Here is a 20,395-nt window from a genome sequence, read left to right on the forward strand (position 1 = left end):
AACAGTTTCTTGTTTTCTCTTGTTCTGACTTGAAAAGTGCTCTTTGGTGCTTTCTTCCAACTATATTTCAGTTTTCCCCCTTGGGGAACAGCAGTGAATTTCTGAGTCACATTTTTCATCATGCAGGGCTGCCTTTATTTGCAGAGTCAGGTTGCAAGGGACCTCAAATGATCACCTGGTTTAGCCTTTCATGGTAAATGGAGCCTAGATGAGATTATCTAGCACACTTTCCAATGCATCTTGAAAACCTCTAGCAATGGGGACTGGAGGTGCAATGGGGACTAGAGGCACCATGGGTACCATGTTCCTGGGGACATTGTTGCAGGATATGATCTCACTGTGAGAAATTTATTTCTTACATCAAGATGAAATCTCTCCCACTGCAGCTTATACCTGTTGTCCCTTCTATTCTCCATATGGCTCCTTGTAAAAGGAAGAGCCTTGATCCTTATTGTAGCTGCTCTTTAAATAGTGCAGCACTGTGTGATGAGGTCCCCCTGAGCCTGCTGTTTTTCCTTCTTTCCCAGTGAACCAAGTACAATACAGGTAATGTGAAGACCATGGCACCTTCTGCTTGTGCTCACCACACCCTCACCCTGACATAGCACTGGGACCAGACCTTGGCCACCTCCTCTAAACTAAGGTGTCTGTGCAAAAGCTACGTGGGTGCAGAGGCTGGATGGGGTTAGCAGACTCCAGCATTTCTTGCCCCTAGACTACACACATCTCACTAACTGTTCCCTTGGCGCAATGAGCTTTTTCTGTGTTTCAATCCTGTTGAAATCACGGGAGTGAGGTTAATGTGGGATTTGGCATTGCGTTTTCATCTGTTATTTACTGAATTGCATTTCTGTACATTCCCTGGGAAAATGGTCTGCAATTCCTTTATTTTTATAAATAAGACACAATTTTATCGGTTGATATTGCTTCTTCCCCTTTATATGCAAACGGTGAATATAAAGCCTCAGAATAAAATACTGAGTTTGACATAAAACTTTTGCTGTCTGAATAAGTTGGCAGTTCACAAATAAAGCAACCCAAAACTCGGTCAAAAAGATGTGTATATATAGCTCAGAAATGTACCCGTCGATGACAGAACTGTTGGTTGCAGAGCTGTGTAAGAAGTAGCACAGTGGCTGTACGCTCCAGGGTTGTGTTTGTGTGAATATAACACATTTCTCCTATGAATGTGGTGTTGAAAGATAATTGACTGCAGAAATTGTGTAGTCTGAATGTGAAAAGAGGCAACATGCTGATGTATCCGATGGGGATGAAGCACAATTAGGTTTATATGGGTGTAACTGAATCTAAGAAGAAATGTTGCGACAGCTTAAAATCATAGAATCATAGAATAGTTAGGGTTGGAAAGGACCTTAAGATCATCAAGTTCCAGCCCCCCTCCCATGGGCAGGGACACCTCACACTAAACCATGTCACCCAAGGCCTCGTCCAACCTGGCCTTGAACACTGGCAGGGATGGAGCATTCACAACCTCCTTGGGCAACCCATTCCAGTGCCTCACCACCCTCACAGTAAAGAATTTCCTCCTTATATCCAATCTAAACTTCCCCTGTTTAAGTTTGAACCCTTTACCCCTTCTCCTGTCACTACAGTCCCTAATGGAGAGTCCCTCCCCAGCATCCCTATAGGCCCCCTTCAGATACTGGAAGGCTGCTATGAGGTCTCCATGCAGCCTTCTCTTCTCCAGGCTGAACAGCCCCAACTTCCTCAGCCTGTCTTCATACGGGAGGTGCTCCAGTCCCCTGATCATCCTCGTGGCCTCCTCTGCACTTGTTCCAACAGTTCCATGTCCTTTTTGTGTTGAGGACACCAGAACTGCACACAATACTCCAGGTGAGGTCTCACAAGAGCAGAGTAGAGGGGCAGGATCACCTCCTTCGACCTGCTGGTCACACTCCTTTTGATGCAGCCCAGGATACGGGTGGCTTTCTGGGCTGCAAGCACACACTGAAGCTGGCCCATATTCATTTTCTCATCAACCAGCACCCCCAAGTCCTTCTCTGCAGGGCTGCTCTGAATCTCTTCTCTGCCCAGCCTGTAGCTGTGCCTGGGATTGCTCCGACCCAGGTGAACTTTACCAGTGTTAACTGATTTGCACCTGTGTAAGGCAGTGTGACTTTTAACACCAGCACTTCAATAACATCAATACCTATTTATATTTGAAATAACTATATGATTGCAATAAAACAAGAGTTAATGCCTTCTTAGTGCCAAGTTAAGCAGAGGAAATAAAAAACAGGAGTTCATTTTTATAGTTCAAGAGTTAAGACATTTTTATAGACCTCAGAATACAACATAAAAAAGAAAAGTATTTAAATTATTGTCTGCAATACTTTTAGAAACACTGTTCCATATAGTGGAATGTTAGTAAATTATAATTCAATTAATGATGAGGGGTGACTCATTGTGGCTTGGCTAGCGAAATGAACCATTGTTTTCCTCATTAGTTTATCTTGCTTTCACTTTTTGGTATTGCTACTATTCAGTTTGTACCAGGGAATGGAAAGAGAAATAAGCTGTGGAAATTCTTTCTAAACAGTTTTTCCCCAGTTCCAAACATTTGCTCGTTTCCAAGCCATGGAATGTGCTTGTTCCCCTCCTCCATTCAGTGACACAGATGGAGCAAATATCAGTGTGACGAGTGGTGCTGAGCAGGGGTGCAGCCCTGTCAATGCTAAAGACCTGGGAAGAGGAAATAGCACCAAAATGCCAGTTTCTGATTTAGGGTTATGGCTGTCTCTATCTTAAAGGCCTGAAGATGAAGGAACTGGCAGGAGTGTGGCTTGAGTAACTGGTGGAGGTGATGGGAGTGATTATCAGGCAGCCATAGAGCTGCAGAACAGCAACAGACATAGAGTCCAGTGTTGTTTCTTAAATTGATTCTTAAAATTTTGGAGCTGTTTATGATGGAACTAAGCAATAAAGAATATAAATGAGCTTAGATGTATTCCAAGAAAGCAAAACAAACTTTCTGGTTTGTTTCATGCTACTAAAGTGAGCTGAGGGACATAATTTCATTTCAGATGTTACTGATGAGAAATTGTAACCTTAGGGGAAAGGCTGAACTTTCTGGTAGTGATGAGTAAACTGCTAAGATCAAGACTTTGGCTGAATTCAGGTATGAAATTAATGCTGCATCTTCCACTGAGATCAATAATAGTTTTATTGATGGGCTTCACTGAAAACAGGGGGAAGGCCAGCAGCATCACATTTCCAGTGGTGACTTTGCCTTTATCTATTTTACTTTCAGAACAGCACTCCACGCTGTTGACAAATTCCTCAGTGATCATCAACCAAAATGAATGTATTTAAGTAGGCTTAGGATCTGACCTGCTACATTGCAGCTACAACCCTTTATAGAGAATGGGATTTGGAAAGCAGGCAGAAAAAATGTTTTCTGGCATGGTCACTGTAGGCTAAATGCAAGGATTAAATTGCTGGGAATTGGGCGTGTGTGCATGGAATGTGGAGAGCTGAAGATGAGGATGTGTCTAAAATCCCCTCTGCCTTCCAGGGCAGGTTTCTTGTTCATGGCTTTGAACTTGGCATTCAGAGTCCACATTCTGAACCTCATTGCAGTGTCTCACCTCGCCTTTGTGAACGTGAACAGAGCTGTCCATGCAAAGGCTGGGGTTAGACTCTTGACACTTGAGTCCTTGAGTAAGTGGAATTTGCAGCTGTAGCTCCCTATTGGATCTACTGCGGTTAAACTCATCAGATTGCCCTAATCTGGAAACTATAGCCAATTTATTTTTGCGAAGAATGATTTCTGCACATGTGTGTGGCTGTGCATGCCTGTTCTGGTGGTGCCATCATCAGAGACAGGCTGAGCTGCGGGAGGTGGGCCTTGCCACAGGGCAGCCCGGTATAAGTGTCTCCCCAGATTTTCTCCAACAAATGTGCCGTGGATTCAGAAAGGTCAATAGAGTCATGTGTTCTTGGAAAAGAAGGAAGGTGGCTCTTCAAAATGGAAGATTCTCAGATCTGTGGGGTGACACAGAATAAAGCACTCAGTACCCCACAATCTCACAAAGGATTTAAGTTACAAACAGGCACATATAGGTGCTTTACCATCCACTACATATGGAAAAGGGAAGGCGTTTCCTTGCAGTCCTCTGTGGATGGCTGAGAAATGAGATGTGAAAAATCAGCTCACTCTGCCTTTGGATGTGCTGAAAAGCAGGTGTGAGAAGGAGGTTCTCAGCCTTGCAGTTTAGGACTTTTATCTGTCCATGCGCATTTCAGGCACATGAATCTTCCCTTAATCCAAGTCTCAAGCCTCATAATTCTCAAAATCTTCCAATTTTCTTGGAGGAGAAAGGGCAGGATGGTGGGGTGAGTGAGGTGGAGAGGCAGTGGGGCTATTGTGTGCATACATTGATTTTTCCTTTGAGACACCCCCAAAGTGAAATTTCAGGATTCCAATTAAAACACATGAGAGGTTGAATCTTTTTGTCTAAATAGCACCCAACCCACATTATCATCCGATAATTTTGTACGACAGGTGGCCAATGATTGCAGAACTATAGCAGTGTCTGTGTAACTGTTCAGAACAGAGGAAAGCAAAGAAGATCATTTTATTCTACCTAATTACTTGGCTAATACTAGTTATTTTCTATCGAAACACTCAAAATTTCTGTAGATTAAGACAACTTAATTGGTAATTTTGTATGTAAAACAATAATAAATTAACATTTAGTGATCTCCTTCTCTCTTTGTGTATGTGTAGCATCAGCAGCCCACACAGAAAATTCCATCCCTAAAACCTGCTCCATGCATTCATTTACTCCCAAGAGGAATACCAGAAAATGATGTTGGTGTCTTTGCAGTGCCTGTCATCTTTCTTGCACCATTCACACGATCCCCTGAATGTCAAATTTGTATTGTAGTTTAATTCCTCCCCTAATTGCAATTTTTGGCGGAACCAACTGATATTTATTGCCTCAGTTTGCTTCTTAGATTTTTCTCACATGAAATGCCCGGCTTGGATTCCGGGTATTATCGGAGCAGTGCTTGTTACAGTACCATTTCTATTGCAGGCAGGATGCCTTCCCTTAGCATAATACATCCCATTATACTGTTCACTTTCCCATCTTACAGCTAGCTATTCAGCAGATGGTTTAAGTTTCCTTCTTGCACTCTCAAGTCCTTTCTCTGATTAGTCCCTTGTAGTGCTTGGCCTTTAAGAAATGAATACCTTCTGTTAATTGCTTGTGCTATCCTTATTACGTGGCAGTTTTTTCAGCACTAAATCATAGCCGTTGACCTCTACTTAAGCAGATCTTTTCTTATCTGGTGTCTACTCCTTTTGTTACCTGCCATCCCTATCAGCTTTGTAAGGTCAGCAGGTTCCCTATGTCGCAGGTTCATTTCTGAAGGCGTGTGACCTGCGGTTCCATTGTGATGGCTCTCTTTGTCTCTTTGCTGCTAACTGGACTGTATCCTTTTGCCCTCTGACCTGTGTCACTTTGCAAACAGCTTTCTGGACATGTCAGGACTCTGTCACCTCATTATGAGACAGGGTTTTGCTTTTCTTAGTCCTCTGAGGATTTTCTTGCACCCTTTTTCTGTGTTTGATGAACCACATTTTTCCCCATTATAAAATCTCTGCTAAAGGCTTTGCAGGCTTTCTGTTTGATTGCTGCTCACTATTTCATGTGTACAGTTTTCTGAGGATTACTAGATGGTGCTTTTATTCAAGTTGGGGGAGTAAAAGGGGTCTGGATCTAGGTCTGCTGTAGAGAGGTTCCCCTTGTGAGAAAGTAGCTGGGAGAAGTTCTGCTTTCATTCGCCTGACTTGCTGGCCAGCAAACGAGGTCTATCATCATAAACTTAAGGCTGAAGGAAGCTCTTTATTCCCCAGACATAGCAGGGATCAGAGAAGGACTCATGACCCAGTTACTGCTGGAGCAAGCACAGCTGCCTGCTCTCTGTTAGGCAGAGCTCAGAATGAATTCTCAGCCTGATGCCGCATTTTAAGTTTTCCTCCTTCATAAGTCATTGCCAGTGTCTTGTACTTCAGTACCTGTACCGCAGGACCCCACAGGTTAATTTTTTTGTGTGTGCCTTGTTTGTGTGTGTTTCAATTAGAGATGGCTTATTGCTGTGCTGGAGGTGAGAAGTGTTTTCTCATGTGTGGTCTTGAGGATGGAGGTGTTTGAGAACAGGGAGGTTAAATTCAAGCTGTTTCTGAGCAGGACAGGTTTTGGTAGGATGTGACTGGTCACCAAGGGCACGATTGGGTGGCTCTACAAATCCATTACCAGCCAGAATGGGACTGATGCAAGAGAGGCTGGGAGACATGGGTTTAGGTTAGAGATACCATTTATCCAACTCTTTCTCATTAAACCTTTATCCTTTTACTGTTTATTTTTGCTTCTCCCATGTTTTTCATCTTTATTTGGATCATAAATGCTCAAGAGCAAGACCATTTAGTAGTAGTGCCAACTTTAAACACACCACCAAGGAATATGTAAGTTCAGTTGGTAAATGATGACAGGTAAAAGGAAACCTCTATTTCGTAATTTCATTTTTGTCCTAGTGATAAAGCATTGCCCAAACCTCTACCATTACATACAGAGGTATACTTAATTTTATTGCATTTTTGTTTGTTTGTTTGTTCAGGATCATATTATCCTCAATAGAAAATCCAAATGAACACTCACCTGGATGTAAACCACTGTAAGGCAAAAATGACATGAAGCAGCAATACAGCCAGTTTTTGCAACTGAAAGCATTTCTCTGAAATATGATGATTTCTTGGATTTTCCAGCATTTTAAAAGTAAAATTCATTAATTATTGATTGTTTCTGAAAATAGATTTGTTGATCTGTATTGACACTGGACTCTGTAGTCTCCACTGGCTATTAAACAGTCATATATGTGAATGGTTAGAAACTGAGTGACTTAATGCCCAGGGAGATAGTTCCATAAAATCATAAAACATCCTGAGTTGGAAGGGACCCATGAGGGTCATTGAGCCCAACTCCTGACTCCACACAGGGCAGCCTAAAGTTTAAATGAATATGCAGATCCCAAGTAGCATAAGAATTGCTGTTTACAAGCATGTACGTACATATGGTATATTGCAAAGTCCCAAAATCTCGGGTGTTTTAGCTCTGATTTTTAAGAAATGCTTGCTTATAAATGACTCCATATTTATAGTGAAGAGAAACATCTACATTCTTCTCTATTTAAGAAAAGAAATGTTTCTAAATGTTTTCAAAGACTGGCTATGGAAAAAGCTCAAAATGGTTTAATGAGGTGGTGTGAGCATGAAGAGCAGAAGCAGAGTTTGACTATATATCTTATCTATTGCCTTCAATTACAATTGACATTCATTTTAACTTTTACTGGGAAGAGGGAAGTGCATACATGAAAAAATCATGAGTTAATTAGGAGCAGATCTGAAATCTATTTAAAATGCCATTTACAACCAATGGTATCAGAAGCTATAAAGAGTTTGCAGCCAACTAATCCATTCCAGAGTGGCCTAAATTTGTTGCTAAGCTGCCTGGCTGCTGTTTGCAAAGACATCAGTGAAGGCATTGACCTCAGTCATGTAACCTTGGCAGAAAGAAACCTGAAACAGAGGATGGGTGAGGGCATTGATGTGGCTACAACATCACTTGAAGTTGTAAGAGAAGCCAAGTGCTTCATCCTTTTCTATAGCAAGGGCAATGTGCTGTTACTACCTTTATAACAGGGGAGTTGCAGGTGCCTGGGAGGTGTTGATCTGAGAAATCAGTTTAAAGCTATACTGCTTCCTGCATCATTTGTAGCAGCAGTGTCAGGAGGCAGTGTCTGAGCTGTCTTTTCTGTGCTGCTGTCACTGCTGTCTCTTATAAGGCTCCCGTGAGCCAGCTCATCACAATGGTTGAGTACAATGGTCATGTGCTTTGTGCCCATAAAGCCCCTGAGTAGTGCTGGAGTTTCACAGAAACACCATCAAATCCTTCTGAGCTCTTCAAGTGTTATTTCTGCTTTGCTGTAGCCAAGTGGTGAGACCACAGGGGAAGCTCAGAGTTTGCACCTAGAGTTGTAAATACAAATTAGTACACTCCGTGACTGCATTATGATCATATAACAGTAATGTGCAAATTATATAACATTTAGCCTTGAAAAGGAGAAACCCTGTTGAGCAGAGGGAAAGGCTGTGTTAGAGCGAAAGAGTTTTTGCTTTTCCTGCCTATTAATTTACATTCCTTTGGAGTATTGCTATTTAGTAAAGTGCCTTCTGTGTTTCTGCCAAGCCGAAGTAGCCGCTGGGAAAAACTAAGTAGGCCAAATCTTGCAAATATCTGGAGAGCTCAGGCAGGGTGGCTGATGGTGATCCAAAAGAGCGCGGGGAGGATCTGGCCTCACACAGACAGCGCAATAGTATTGAGCAATATAAAATCCTGCCATAAGGTTTTAATGCCAGAAGTCAGTTGCTGCAAGGTAACATGTAGGTAAGAATTTTTATAAATTGAGTAATTCATAGTTTTGATTCAATGTGCAGAACATGGGACCTTCAGGTCTTGCCCTCTGGGTGTCAGGCCATGTCAGCTGGGTGCTATGTAAGTTATGGACCATGTCTGGCATCTCCCTGAACAGTGATATACTCACCATATAGATTTCTGAAGTCAGAGCTCTTCAGTTGCCTTATGGAAATCCTCTTCTGCTCCTGGCAGACTGTACTGGGCAAACAAATGTTTTGTTTCATATCCGTTACAAAATGTAAAGACCTTTTCTGTAAGTAATAAACCAAAGGGAAACATGATGAAATTCGGGAGAGTTCCTGATTTCTGCTGTAAGTGATGGGCATTTCTATAAGATCTACAAACTATCAGCTGTTTCTGTCTCTTATCATGAAATACTTTCAAATTTGATCATAATGACATATATATGCTTTTGAAGCATTGATGCTTTTTTTAAAGAAAGAATAGTCTCCACCCCCTCTTTATATAGTGTTTATAACCCTTCAGCCATAGTGAGATAAGAGCTTCACTAAGCTGTAAAACTTGCACTTTATTCTACACAAATAATCCCCCCTTTTCTTTTAAACAAAGAAAAAAACCCAGTATTTCAAGTTTTAAACAATAGTTTGTGGTTTTAATGGAGAGTGGAAGGTATTGAACTTTCTGTGACATGAATTGGCATTGACTGTTGAGGTCGATGGAGACTCACCCTTCAATGTACGTTCAAATTAGATCAGTTCAATAGATTTTAACAAAATTCAGTGCAAACTATTGTTCAACCTGCCCGGCAGAGTGAACTTGCTGTGCTTTTTGTGGGTGGTGCTGCACAAACTGTGCTGCTTTCACAGCCCTCCCTCAGCAGCACCAGAACCCGTGGAGACCTCTTTTCACATTTATGCCCCTGGCTGCTTTCTGTTTGCTGGAGGAGAAAACTCTGTGTCTTTGCTGCTATGTAAGCAAGCAGGCACTGACTGGGTAAAGGGTGGTGAGTGATGGAAAGGGGAGAGCACTTGGCTTCTGTGAAACCTGCAGGGAGAAAAGTGATCTGCATTGTGAGAAAGGGTGGTGCAATCCTGTCCCTATCCCAGCACTTTACTCCAGGTTTAGCCAGCTGTTCTCCAAGCCAGCAGTTCCCTTTCAATGCACAAGCCATGTTACTGCCTTCATGCAAATTTAGTCCAAAGCATGTGAGAACTCCAGATTTTAATCCTCATGGAGTATTCACATGGTAACTGTGCCAGCAAGTACTGCTTTAAATAACACATCAGTGTAATTCCAGTGATACAGGGTGCAACTCTGTATGCACAATCACGGAGAGATTTTTGGCTGCCAAGTATCTTGATGACCACCTGTGGGAGAGACAAGCTTATAGCATCTCCCGACACCAGTGCTGTGCCCTCCTGCTCCATGGAGAAGGGATAGTCTAGACTAGGGGGATGGCCAGAGGGGTATCATACCTCAGTACCTCAGCCTGCGTTCTTAAGTTGTGGCCAAGCAGCTTGCAGGTTTTCCTCCTTTAAGCCTTTTTTCCCCAGGTGCCAAGCAGCACCCTCAGTGGCTATGTAGGGTGGCATCTCCTGATGCAAAGAGCCATCGCTGGCACGTCCTGTGTCTGGTTCCTCTGGGGCTCTGCCAGTGGTGCCCTGCCCCATGGACGTGACAATATTGAGGCTTGTGCAGGATGCTATTTTTACACGGCAGCAGTGAGGTGCTGGCTCACGTCCTGTCCTGCTGTGTGTGGGTGCTGCGGGAATCATCTGACCCCAAGCACATTGGTGTCAGAGCTGCCTCAGCTCCCAGTGCCCTGCTGCTCCGGCCGAGCTCCTCTCCACCGGCTGGCCACGCAGCAGCAGTGTTTCTGGTGGCATTTCCCCTTCAGAAGGAAATTAATGCAGGAATGCTGGAAGATACAGGTACAGTGTGACGACTCCACATTTTGGAGGGCCTACACCTGAAATGATTTGTCTTTCATCCGGAGCTGTGGTGACTAAATCACTGATACCGTCATGAGAATAATTATTCTGTGTTTCTATGTGGAAATGCAGCAGAGTGGAGGAAGATGGTTAAACATTTATTTGACATAAAGCTTCATATAATTATATGAATGATGATTTGGGAATTATAATGATGCTGGCACTTACCTGACAGCTCGGTTTGAAAACTTTCCTCATCTAATTTAAATTGAATTTAGACTTCATATTAGGTTGTGCTGAAAAACAATACCTATTGCATTATGCAGATATATTGGAGTGCTGTTCCTATATTCTTTCTGACTGTAATCTTACTAAACCCATACAAAAATAGCCTTTACATCGCCACAGTAACGGTTCCTAAAATTAGCAGAGGTTTTTACTAACTGCCTTTGGATTTGGTAAATATTTTATCATAATAATGAGGGCAGGAGGTTACCTCCTGCTAGGCTTGTTTACGTGATGTGAATTCTGCACTGAGCATATGGTGAGTTTGGAGCTCTTGCGTACTGAGTACTTGTGCTGTGCTGCATCCCTTACGCATGGTTGTATTCACATTCTGCTGGGTAACACCTCTCTCTCCTTTGCCCCTGATCCCATAAAGTCTGTGATTAGCAGTAAAAGCAGAGCTTGGTTCAGTTGTGCTGTCTGCTTGCTGTCCTGTATTAGGTATAGGTCTCTGTTCTGATTGTGATCCATAAGAGGTGCTGGAAAAGGCATGCAATCCTTTCCTTAGTGCCACTGGAAAGGCTGTTTATAAGTAATAGCAGGTATAAATCTCAGAAAGGAATGTGATTCTTGAACTGTTTTAGTTTGTGTTTTTGGACTTCATGAATGAATTTAATTAAATAGAGACCTATTAACATAAAGATTTGTTGAATTAGATGAATTGCCTGTCTTGTGGTATAGGAACTAAAGAGAGAATCAGCAGTAGTGCTTTGCTGTAGGAGGGGAAGAGCAGTGTTTCTGGGGCAGTGGCTGGCCCTACTTGGTGCAGAAAAGCCTCATTTGGGGGAGGAGGCAAGCTCGAATTCATGAGTGACAGTTCAGCCCTCTATAGCCAAGTAGAGGGCCTGTGGGACTGTGTAACATGGACATTGAAAGCAAAATTTCTTCAGCTTTCCCTGTTCTTCTGCTTCTTCTGCTGTGTGAGATGTACTGAAGGCATTGTGTTATAAGGAAAAACATACGAACATGTTTGAAATGGCTTTTAACACAAGCTGCTAATTGAGAAATAAGGTAAACCAGTTATTTAATGTTACAGAGCATCTAACATGTCAGCTCCTTGGGCAGGTTTGGTACCTATCCCTTTGAGCGCACTAGGCTCCCTTCTGCCCTGGTGCCAGGACCACTGGGGTGCATGGCTGGGCCGGGCTGTGCCCAGAGAATTGCTCTTCCTTGCTGCAGAGAGTGGTTGGAAGGATGGATGGGGAAAGCTTGTGGAGTTACCGTTTCATAATCACTCTCTTTTTCTTCCTTTCTGTGGAAAGGACCATTGAGGTCTCAAGCCCCCACAAGGCTCCATAATGAATCACCAGCTCTTCGGGGAAAATAAAACCCGCCAACCCCCTTATCTAAACTAAACTTCTAGCTCACACCCATTTAGTTCTCTGAACATCGCACATATTACTGTATTACTTATTACCGTGTTATATTATCCTTACTGCCATGTCACCACTGGAAGAACTCCTTGTCATTGTATTTTACACACAGACACAAGACAGAGAGGGAGCCGGGGCCAGCTTTAGGCATTTAAACCCAGGAGTACATGGAATATTCAGAGGTACTCAAATGCTTGTTTCTTTTCCTTTCATCTGGGTGTTTTTAAATCCAACCTGGGTGTTTTGACTGAGGTGACACAAGGCAGGTTTGGCAAAAAAAACAACTTGAACTCCAATCTCTAATTCTGGTCGGTGCTGCTGCGCTCATCTGCTTCTTTAATCCTGCTCAGAGGAGATTGCAAATTTAATTCCCCTCTGGGCTGCTGTGCACCACACCCTCCACAGATCACTTGATACAGCATTTCAGCAATCAGTACTTCTGTTCCTCAAATAGTCAGTAAATGGCACTTGGGCCTCATCTTCGTTTTGATTTTGCGTAACCACCTCTGGCTATAGAGATGAAAGCTTTCAGTGTCACACAGAGATATTTGCTGCTAATTCCTTCGTAGAATCACAGATTGGTTTGGGTTGGAAGGGACCTTAAAGATCATTTAGTTCCAACCCCCTTCATGCAGAATAATATCTGCTATCAGAGCTGAGCATTTTTGGTTCAGAGTTAGAATGTGGCCTCTGCCTTTGTTGAAAAAGCTGAATGTTTTTATGAACTAAACAGCTAATATTGATCATTTTAGATACTAATGTTTTCTCTTTTTTTTCCTCAGAACAAAGTATCTTCATCACATGAAGTGAATGTAATGGGTTGTGAAAAGGGATGTTCCTGGTGAATTTATACAGGAGCCAGTAGTGTTGATAGTTGCTAAAGAAAATTAATGTAGCTTTTCTGCTGACGGAAGGTTGCTGTTGAAGGCAAATGATATTTTATTTGTATGAGCCAACCCAGCCTCTAGAACTGGATGAAAACAAAAATAACAGGGGAGAGGAACCTTCCTAGTTCCTTTGGTTTTCTTTTTACCATAGCCTGCAGGCTCTGGTTCCACACTGTCGATCCCCAGAAACACTGTGAGGGGTTAGCACCTTCCCCTCATTGAGAGGTAATTGTTTGGATTATAAAAACATGTTCTTTAGGAATAAGATACTTATTGGCATGAACGTTGTTTCTCCGTTTAAGTTACCCCTAGTTTAGTTCACAGTACACTTTAAAATGTCCATGTGAAATACCGCAGAAGGCCAGGTTGGATGGGGCGTTGAGAAAACTGCTTTGGTGGAAGGTGTCCCTGCCCATGGCAGGGTGTTGGAACTAAATGATCTTTAAGGTTCCTCCCAGCCCAAACCATTCTAAGGTTCTATGATTATAATTGTGTTCTATGGCTCTTTGTCATGTCAGGTTTCTGTAATCACTAAGAGCAGTAAATCTAATCAGGTGATTTGTCAGGACAGGGTTAAATAATGTAGAGTAAATGTGGCCTTATTTGTGTCCTTATATTGAACAAAGCCATTGAAAGTCTTTATTATTAGCTTCATACTTAAGGTTTGACTCAAGATTGAATGTGTATTCTTAATCATGGTACTTTTAAACTTTTCAGTATTTGATTTCTAAACTTAGTAATGGCTTCTATGGGTTCTTACGCCAAATTAAGACAAAATGCACCAAACTGGAACGAGCATTTGGACTGTATCAAATTCTGCAGTTTGTGGCCATGTGTTTCTCCTCAGTTCTATAACCCATCATGAAGGTTTCTCTCATCTGGCTGTTGGACAGCCTGATAGCAAGGGGGTTTGTCGTCCTCTGCGTGGGCTGGTCAAACCCTTGGAAAACAGGATCGTTTTCCAAGGGTTTGATTTCCTTCAGCAGTCTGCTCATAGCAGAGAGAAGGTGACATTTTCCATCCCAGGCTCCATCGCGGAGCATGACCAGGGACTTGGGAATCTTCTCCCTTCTGCCATCACCATCAGCTTGTATTGTGCTGCTTTCCAAACACTCCTGTCTCATCCAAATCTCATCCTCATCCCTGGCACCTCATTCTGGTCCCCAATTCTGTTAAAGCCTACTTAGTATAGCAATGCCAAAGGAGCCATTCTTATTCAAAGGGGTGGTTTTTTTGTACCTGTCACAATGTCCATCTCTGTCAGGCTTCAGCCTTTACTCCAAGTTCTTCCAAAATCAAAGTGCTGTGCTTTCTTTTTAACACTGAAAAACAATCTATCATATTCTAACCTTTTTCCATCTTTAGAAAAAGCTTAAGCAGTTTGTCTGAAATTTTCCCTGAAGAAATGAGCTCAAGAACACCAAATCTGAATAGTGTCTATGTGAACAGTTATAAGGCAAAGTTAAAAGCACACTGGAAACATCACTTTACAGTTGCCATAAAGTGTATAATGCAGCTTTAATAATGAGTGATACCATTGTCCCCTCTTCCCTGCGACACTTGCAGCATGTGCATATGTCTTGAGCAAGCAGTATAGAAGTAAATCTGAGGGATATATGGTATCTGACAAATTTTACAAACCATTGCTAATTCAATAAGTTGTTCCTTATCCAGACCTGCTGAATTATGTACTACTTCACCTGTTGGAAAGAGACTGAGACTTGACATCAGAAATACGTGAGCATTGAACACTTGGCAAGATTCCTGGCAGTGATATCGCCAGCAGACAGGTCTTGCGCACCAAAAAAGTGCTGTGGAAATTGTTTGCTAGTTCATTTCTTGTCATTTTTTGCCTTTGTCAAAAACGGATTGCAGTTAGATCTCCTTCGGGTTTGAGGATTGGTGAAGATTAACTCTGCTAAAGCAAATGCAGTCTGGGAGAAAGGGAAATTTGGATAATTGGGCATTTATTTGTATTTCTGTATAGAAAAAATCATTCATAGTTAAGGAAATTTCTAGTTTAATTCAGTTCTACAAATCAGGGTATAATAAAAGTATTTAATTTTTAATGAGCTCTTTAGTTCTGATCTGGTGAGTAGTCTCAGATCATTACATTTCATCAATAATTCGCTATTTCATATATCAAATGTTGATAATATCTTCTGCTGCCTCAAAGGCTGATTTTGATACATAAAGGCATAATAGTAGAATGCTGAAAATTACTATGTAAGCACATTTCCTTACATGATTTGAAACATAAGTTAAAATGTGAAGTTCCCTAATAGAGTTAATTTCTCAAAATTGTCAGCAGTTGCAAGTTCAACATAAAGCACAATATATTTTAAAATATTGAAACATAAAACTAGTATTAATCATTTTGTGGTGCTACATGAAAGAATAAGTATTTAAAACTGTCTTCAGTAGCACATGTTTATAATGCGCCCAAAGGCACTGTATTCCCACTGGAGTTTTGTGTAATAGTGAGTAGCTTAGCTCTGAACTGAGTAAAACAAAATAATTACACATCTCTTTACTATGAATGTTTTAAATATAATTTGTGGTACTTCAAGATGAATGGCAGAATTCCAACAGAAATACTGCATCTTTTCCTTTGAAATTTATTTTATAGGGGAGTATTTGGGTTTTTTAAATTCTGAAACTTTGATCCAGAGACCTGAAGGGAAGCAAATGTGTGAGGTTGTCCTGCCCTGTAGCTCTGGACACTGAACACCATGGGCATCGTGGAAAGCAAAACTTTGTTTTCTTCCAGCTTGCAGCCAGGTTGAATGGGGCTCTGAGCAACCTAGTCTAATTGGAAGGTGTTCCTGCCCATGGCACGGGGGTTGGAACTAAATGATCATTAAGGTACCTTCCAACTCAAACCATTCTATGGCTCTATGACTCTGTGTTACTGCCCTGCCCATGGGGCACACCACAGCACTAGACTGCAGCATGAGATCACAGCCATCTGCAGGCCACCACATTGGCCAGTCACTTATGCCTCTGAAGAGACACTATTCAAAAAGCCTTAGCCATGGGAAGAGTAAAACATGAAGAAAAGGCAAATGTTTAATCATTCCAAACAGAATTTTGTATTTCAAATGTAACTTTTTTAGTCCAGAATGGTCAAGATGAGGTCAGCTCTTTTAAAGTCAAGTGTTCCATGAATTAAATACTACAAATGTGATGCTTGTTAATAATTGTGGATGGAGCAGAAGTTCTTTGTCCATAGTTATAAACTTTTAGTACTTTAGTAGCTACCTTATGGAGTAACTCAGGAAAATACTTCAGTTTCTTACAGGGTTGATTCTTTTTCAGGGTGGGTAGTTTGTTTTGGGCAGGCTACAGTAAAGACAAATTCTCATGTCAAAAGTTAAGTATTTCAAAGTTCAGAGTTTCCTCTGTTTTCTCTTGAAGAGTAAGTCAGACCTCATATTAGCTTGGACTGTGTGTGCTGTTTGCACTGTGTAAATCTGGACATCTGTCTTTCCATAAACTTCTAATTGCCTGTCATGCTGTGTTGTTTTTATTGGAGATGTGCTTAATTATAGCCAGGGCTTCAGTAATAGTTCCAAAGTTCACATTGCCTTGAGCACAACTTTTTTAACAATCCAGGATGTGTAATTTCAGCAGACAAGGCAGAATGCTAATGGGTGGGGAATAAAGCTATGGGTATTATTTACCCTCGGCAGCTCAATTTCTTGCATCTGTGGGTAAAATGTGCAGAAACTCCCCTGAAAGACTAGGTGGGAGGCTCAGCATCATACTGAAATACTGACTTCTTCAGGTCAGTGGATGTAGAAAGGCCTTTTAGGTACCACCACTAGGTGCTGGCTGTGGGGATGAAGTGAGAATAGAAGAGGAAAAGCAGCAAGGTGAAATATTGGAGAACAAGAGCTGGATGACTCTCTCACTGATTTACACATCTGTTATGTGTTCCAGCTGTGATGTTTGCTCTATAGACTCTTAAATACACTGTGATAAAAAATTGATGCAAGAACTTCAATAGAATTGCAAGAATAAGGTCCTGTCTCAACTGTTCCACATAACCCATGGGGATGCCAACTTGTATTCTTATTGTTAACAGCCCAATAAATGCAGTTTCTAATTTACATCACAAGATGGCAGCAAGTTTTTAATTCACTTAATATTTTACTAACCTGGCTAAACCTAATCTCTTGAAATCATGGTTTACTTATAAAATGACAGCAGACTTTGTTCAGTGATCGGATTTATGTAGCATTTACAGAGCTGTCAGTGTTTCAGTAATATGAACTCAAAACATCTACAGAATTGTATTTCTATCTTAAAATCAGTTAAAAAGACAATTACCTTGAACTTTAAAGATCAGTAGCTCACAGTGTAATTATTACTAAGTCTCATTAAAGGTATTTTGGATTAAAAAATATAGCTTTTATCTATAGTCTTTGACTTCTTGAGGAGACAATGTGATAAATGCATTTTGTGAAATTCAGGCAGAGGCCCTTAAGACTTGATCATGTGGATTCTTTTCTCTGTAAGTAATTCTGATTCATGTCTGAAATGTTTGCAGACTTGAGCTTTGAAAGTTATGAATTGAAAAGCTTAGCTCAGCTCCTTTGGCAGGTATTTTCTCCTGTGCTGGCCAATACCGGAAGTTAAAACTATTTTATCTGCTTGACCTGTTTTGTCCCAGGTGTGAATTGTCATTAATTGTAGCTCTTGCAGAAGATGCTACTGATGGCCTTTAAAACACTCTGCCATTTGTTTTCCCTTGCAGTAACACAATCCCAGGCTGTTCATAGCCAACTGGAGAAGCCATCAACTACTGCAATTCTCTGCAATACCTGTGGAAATCCATGCAAAGGAGAAGTTTTGAGAGTTCAGAACAAGTATTTCCATATTAAGTGCTTTGTTTGCAAAGGTAAGTGTTTGTGAGAGCTGTTCCTCTGAGTAGGGCATTAGCACTGGGCATGTAATCTAATGGTCCTGGAAACTTCACAGACGTTTTACAATCGAATTCATGCCTGAAAGAATTACTGTAAACTCTATGACTGCTTACTGTAAGACTGTAATAATCCTAAATCCTAAAAGTGGAGTATGTTTTGGGTGGTTATTAGCCTATGGAGTTTACTGTAGAGTCAGGACCTGAAGAGCAGCAGGTTGGGGGAACTGATAGTGAAACACATGGGGTGTGTGGGGTGAGAAGCAAATTAGCATTTACAAAGAAACTTAAGAGTTTATCCCTCTCCCAGCATTCTAATGCAGGCCATGGCCATGTCTGTTCAGACTCTTATGTGCTGGGCTGTGATGTTTGCATCCGAGTGTGATCCCCTGTGCTTTTACATTTTCTGGGGGCACCTACTGGGTTTGATCCAGGTCAGTGCCTGGTGATCTAATATTAACACATTGCAAATGGCAGAAAGGTGGTCAGGGAATCAATTAATCCAACAACCCGTCTGTAGATACTTGATTGTTTGAAAGATTATCTGGAAGTTGCAAAGATCTAATTTGTTTTGAAGGTACAAATGAGTAAATATTAACTACTGCACGACCTACTTGCTTCATTATTAAGCAGTACTTCAAATGGCATGGCATGGCTCTGGTCCCAGCTGTGTTAAATGTGACTGTTTCCATTCCTATTTAAAGGAAACTATCAGGAAGAAAACTGTAGTTATTTGTTAGCTACACTGATATTTTTATAAATCCCATGGGATTAAGTATGTAGCATTCAATGCCTGAGTAAATCTTTAATGAGTTAGACAGGATTAAATGTTCAGCTCAATAATTGTGTTCTTTCTAAAATTACTTAGCAAGGAAAAATAAGCATAGTGCAGTATCCTAACTAGCAGCAAAAATACTTTGGTCACCTACTCAGAACCAGAACGGTATATAAAGCAGAACACAGCCCATACATACATCTTTCAAACTCTTTTAAAGCCACCTGTTCTTATGGTAAATTTTTATTACCAATCAGATTTCAGACCTAACTCAGGAAGAGAGCAGCTCATTTGCTATTCAGGAATCTTGTCTCCTGCATGAAGTCTCAGTAACATGCTGGTATATGCTGCATATAATTATCTTGATGAAATCCAAGCCCCTTTTTATACATATCTGCTATGAGAAAAAAGTGGCAAGTGCTACAGAAGAAACAAAACGCAGTCGTGTATCCATGTTTTTATTTTGTAGAGTATCTCCTTGTAGAGATTGCCAGCTCATCCACAAATGCAGCAAGCAAATTCTGACACTATTCACTGATCCCAAAGTTAGGCAGTGCAGGGGCTGTCCCCCCATCATGCAAAAGATGATGATATATGTGCTTTAGAAGCTGCATTGCCCCTTCCTGTCTGTTAGAGATGAGTTTATTCACTTCAGTCAGATCTTGGATAAAATGAGAAAAACTCACTATGTTAAAAAGGAAGAAGCAGGGTAGCATCTGTCAGCCACCCATGAGACTCTCAGCTGGCACAGGAGATAGTGTCAGGGATGTATGGTTAAACTGCTTTGTGGTGTCAAAGCGCTTGGAGTACTTCTATTCCTCCTTACTAATCATTTTGGTAAGTCCTAAGTTTGCACACATGGTTGGTTCCTTCCCCCAGTTGTTTAAATGCTATAATTTCTTTTATCACTTTTCAAGGATTTCCATCAATTTGCTGGCATCCTTATGGTATTTGGTTTTGTCTCCTGTCTGGGTTTTATTTGTTACTTACGAAGCATAAGTTGCTTTCTAGTGTGGATTTACCATGTTAGGTGAGAAGAGTTTAGAATCAGAACAGAGTTCTGAACACACATCTCACTAGGTAACATAAAGGGGAAAAATTAGGTTAGGAAAATGTGATTTGTGTTTTTAATTATGTGCTCAAATCAATGGTTGAAAAACTATAGTTAATGTTAGGATTTAGCAAAATGTGGTACTCTGTTCTCTTGGTCAGTTGAGCACTTTCAGCCTTAGAGGAAAGGCTTGTGCCACGACTTCTTTTTCTGAACCCCTTTTCTTGTGCTGCTGGACTGCTGTGCATGGGCAGGGGGATGATCCTGGGAATGTATTTACCTTACCGTTGACTCCTCCCTGCGGTGTATTTATTTTGATAGTACTCAGCAATGCAGTTTGCCCCCTCTCACCTCATCTGCCAAAGATAGCACCCTGAAAGAGACTGTGCATCCAGCATCCAGTGCAGCCGCAGGGCAGTCCCAGGACAGGTAATCCTATGAGTGGGCTGGCAGCATTGCCATGCTAAGCTGCCTGCCTGGGGTGAGTGCTTCTGTATTAAATCATGCCATAGCCTCCATCAGGAACCTCTGATATTTGTAAAACTGCAGAACATTACATTCCTACTCACAGTATTTGCAGATGTACAATGATGAAGACAAAAAACCATCGAACAACCTGTGAAGAAGAATGACAAATGGCCGTGTCTTGAGAGGGTGTGTAGGGGTATTAGAGGTCTGTTTGAATGAGTTGATCAGTGACAGATGAT

The 20,395-nt window shown here is 41.4% G+C and overlaps 1 protein-coding gene across 19 annotated transcripts in view; it reads left to right on the forward strand.

Moving 5' to 3' along the window:
* The window catches only part of ABLIM2 (actin binding LIM protein family member 2), a 134,843-nt gene that overhangs the window by 21,591 nt on the left and 92,857 nt on the right, over positions 1 to 20,395 (forward strand). For 18 of the 19 annotated variants that reach the window (XM_062638765.1, XM_062638767.1, XM_062638770.1 and 15 more), the window contains exon 2: positions 17,698 to 17,841. In XM_062638765.1, coding sequence (XP_062494749.1) covers positions 17,698 to 17,841 — 144 coding nt within the window. Of the gene's footprint in view, positions 1 to 10,303; positions 10,394 to 17,697; positions 17,842 to 20,395 lie in introns of those variants that run through there. The other variant, XM_062638766.1, reaches the window with a different exon arrangement.

The sequence above is a fragment of the Pezoporus occidentalis genome, unplaced genomic scaffold, assembly GCF_034315485.1.
Source record: "Pezoporus occidentalis ecotype Australia unplaced genomic scaffold, CSIRO_AGI_Poc_V1 ctg58, whole genome shotgun sequence".
NCBI lineage: Eukaryota > Metazoa > Chordata > Aves > Psittaciformes > Psittacidae > Pezoporus > Pezoporus occidentalis.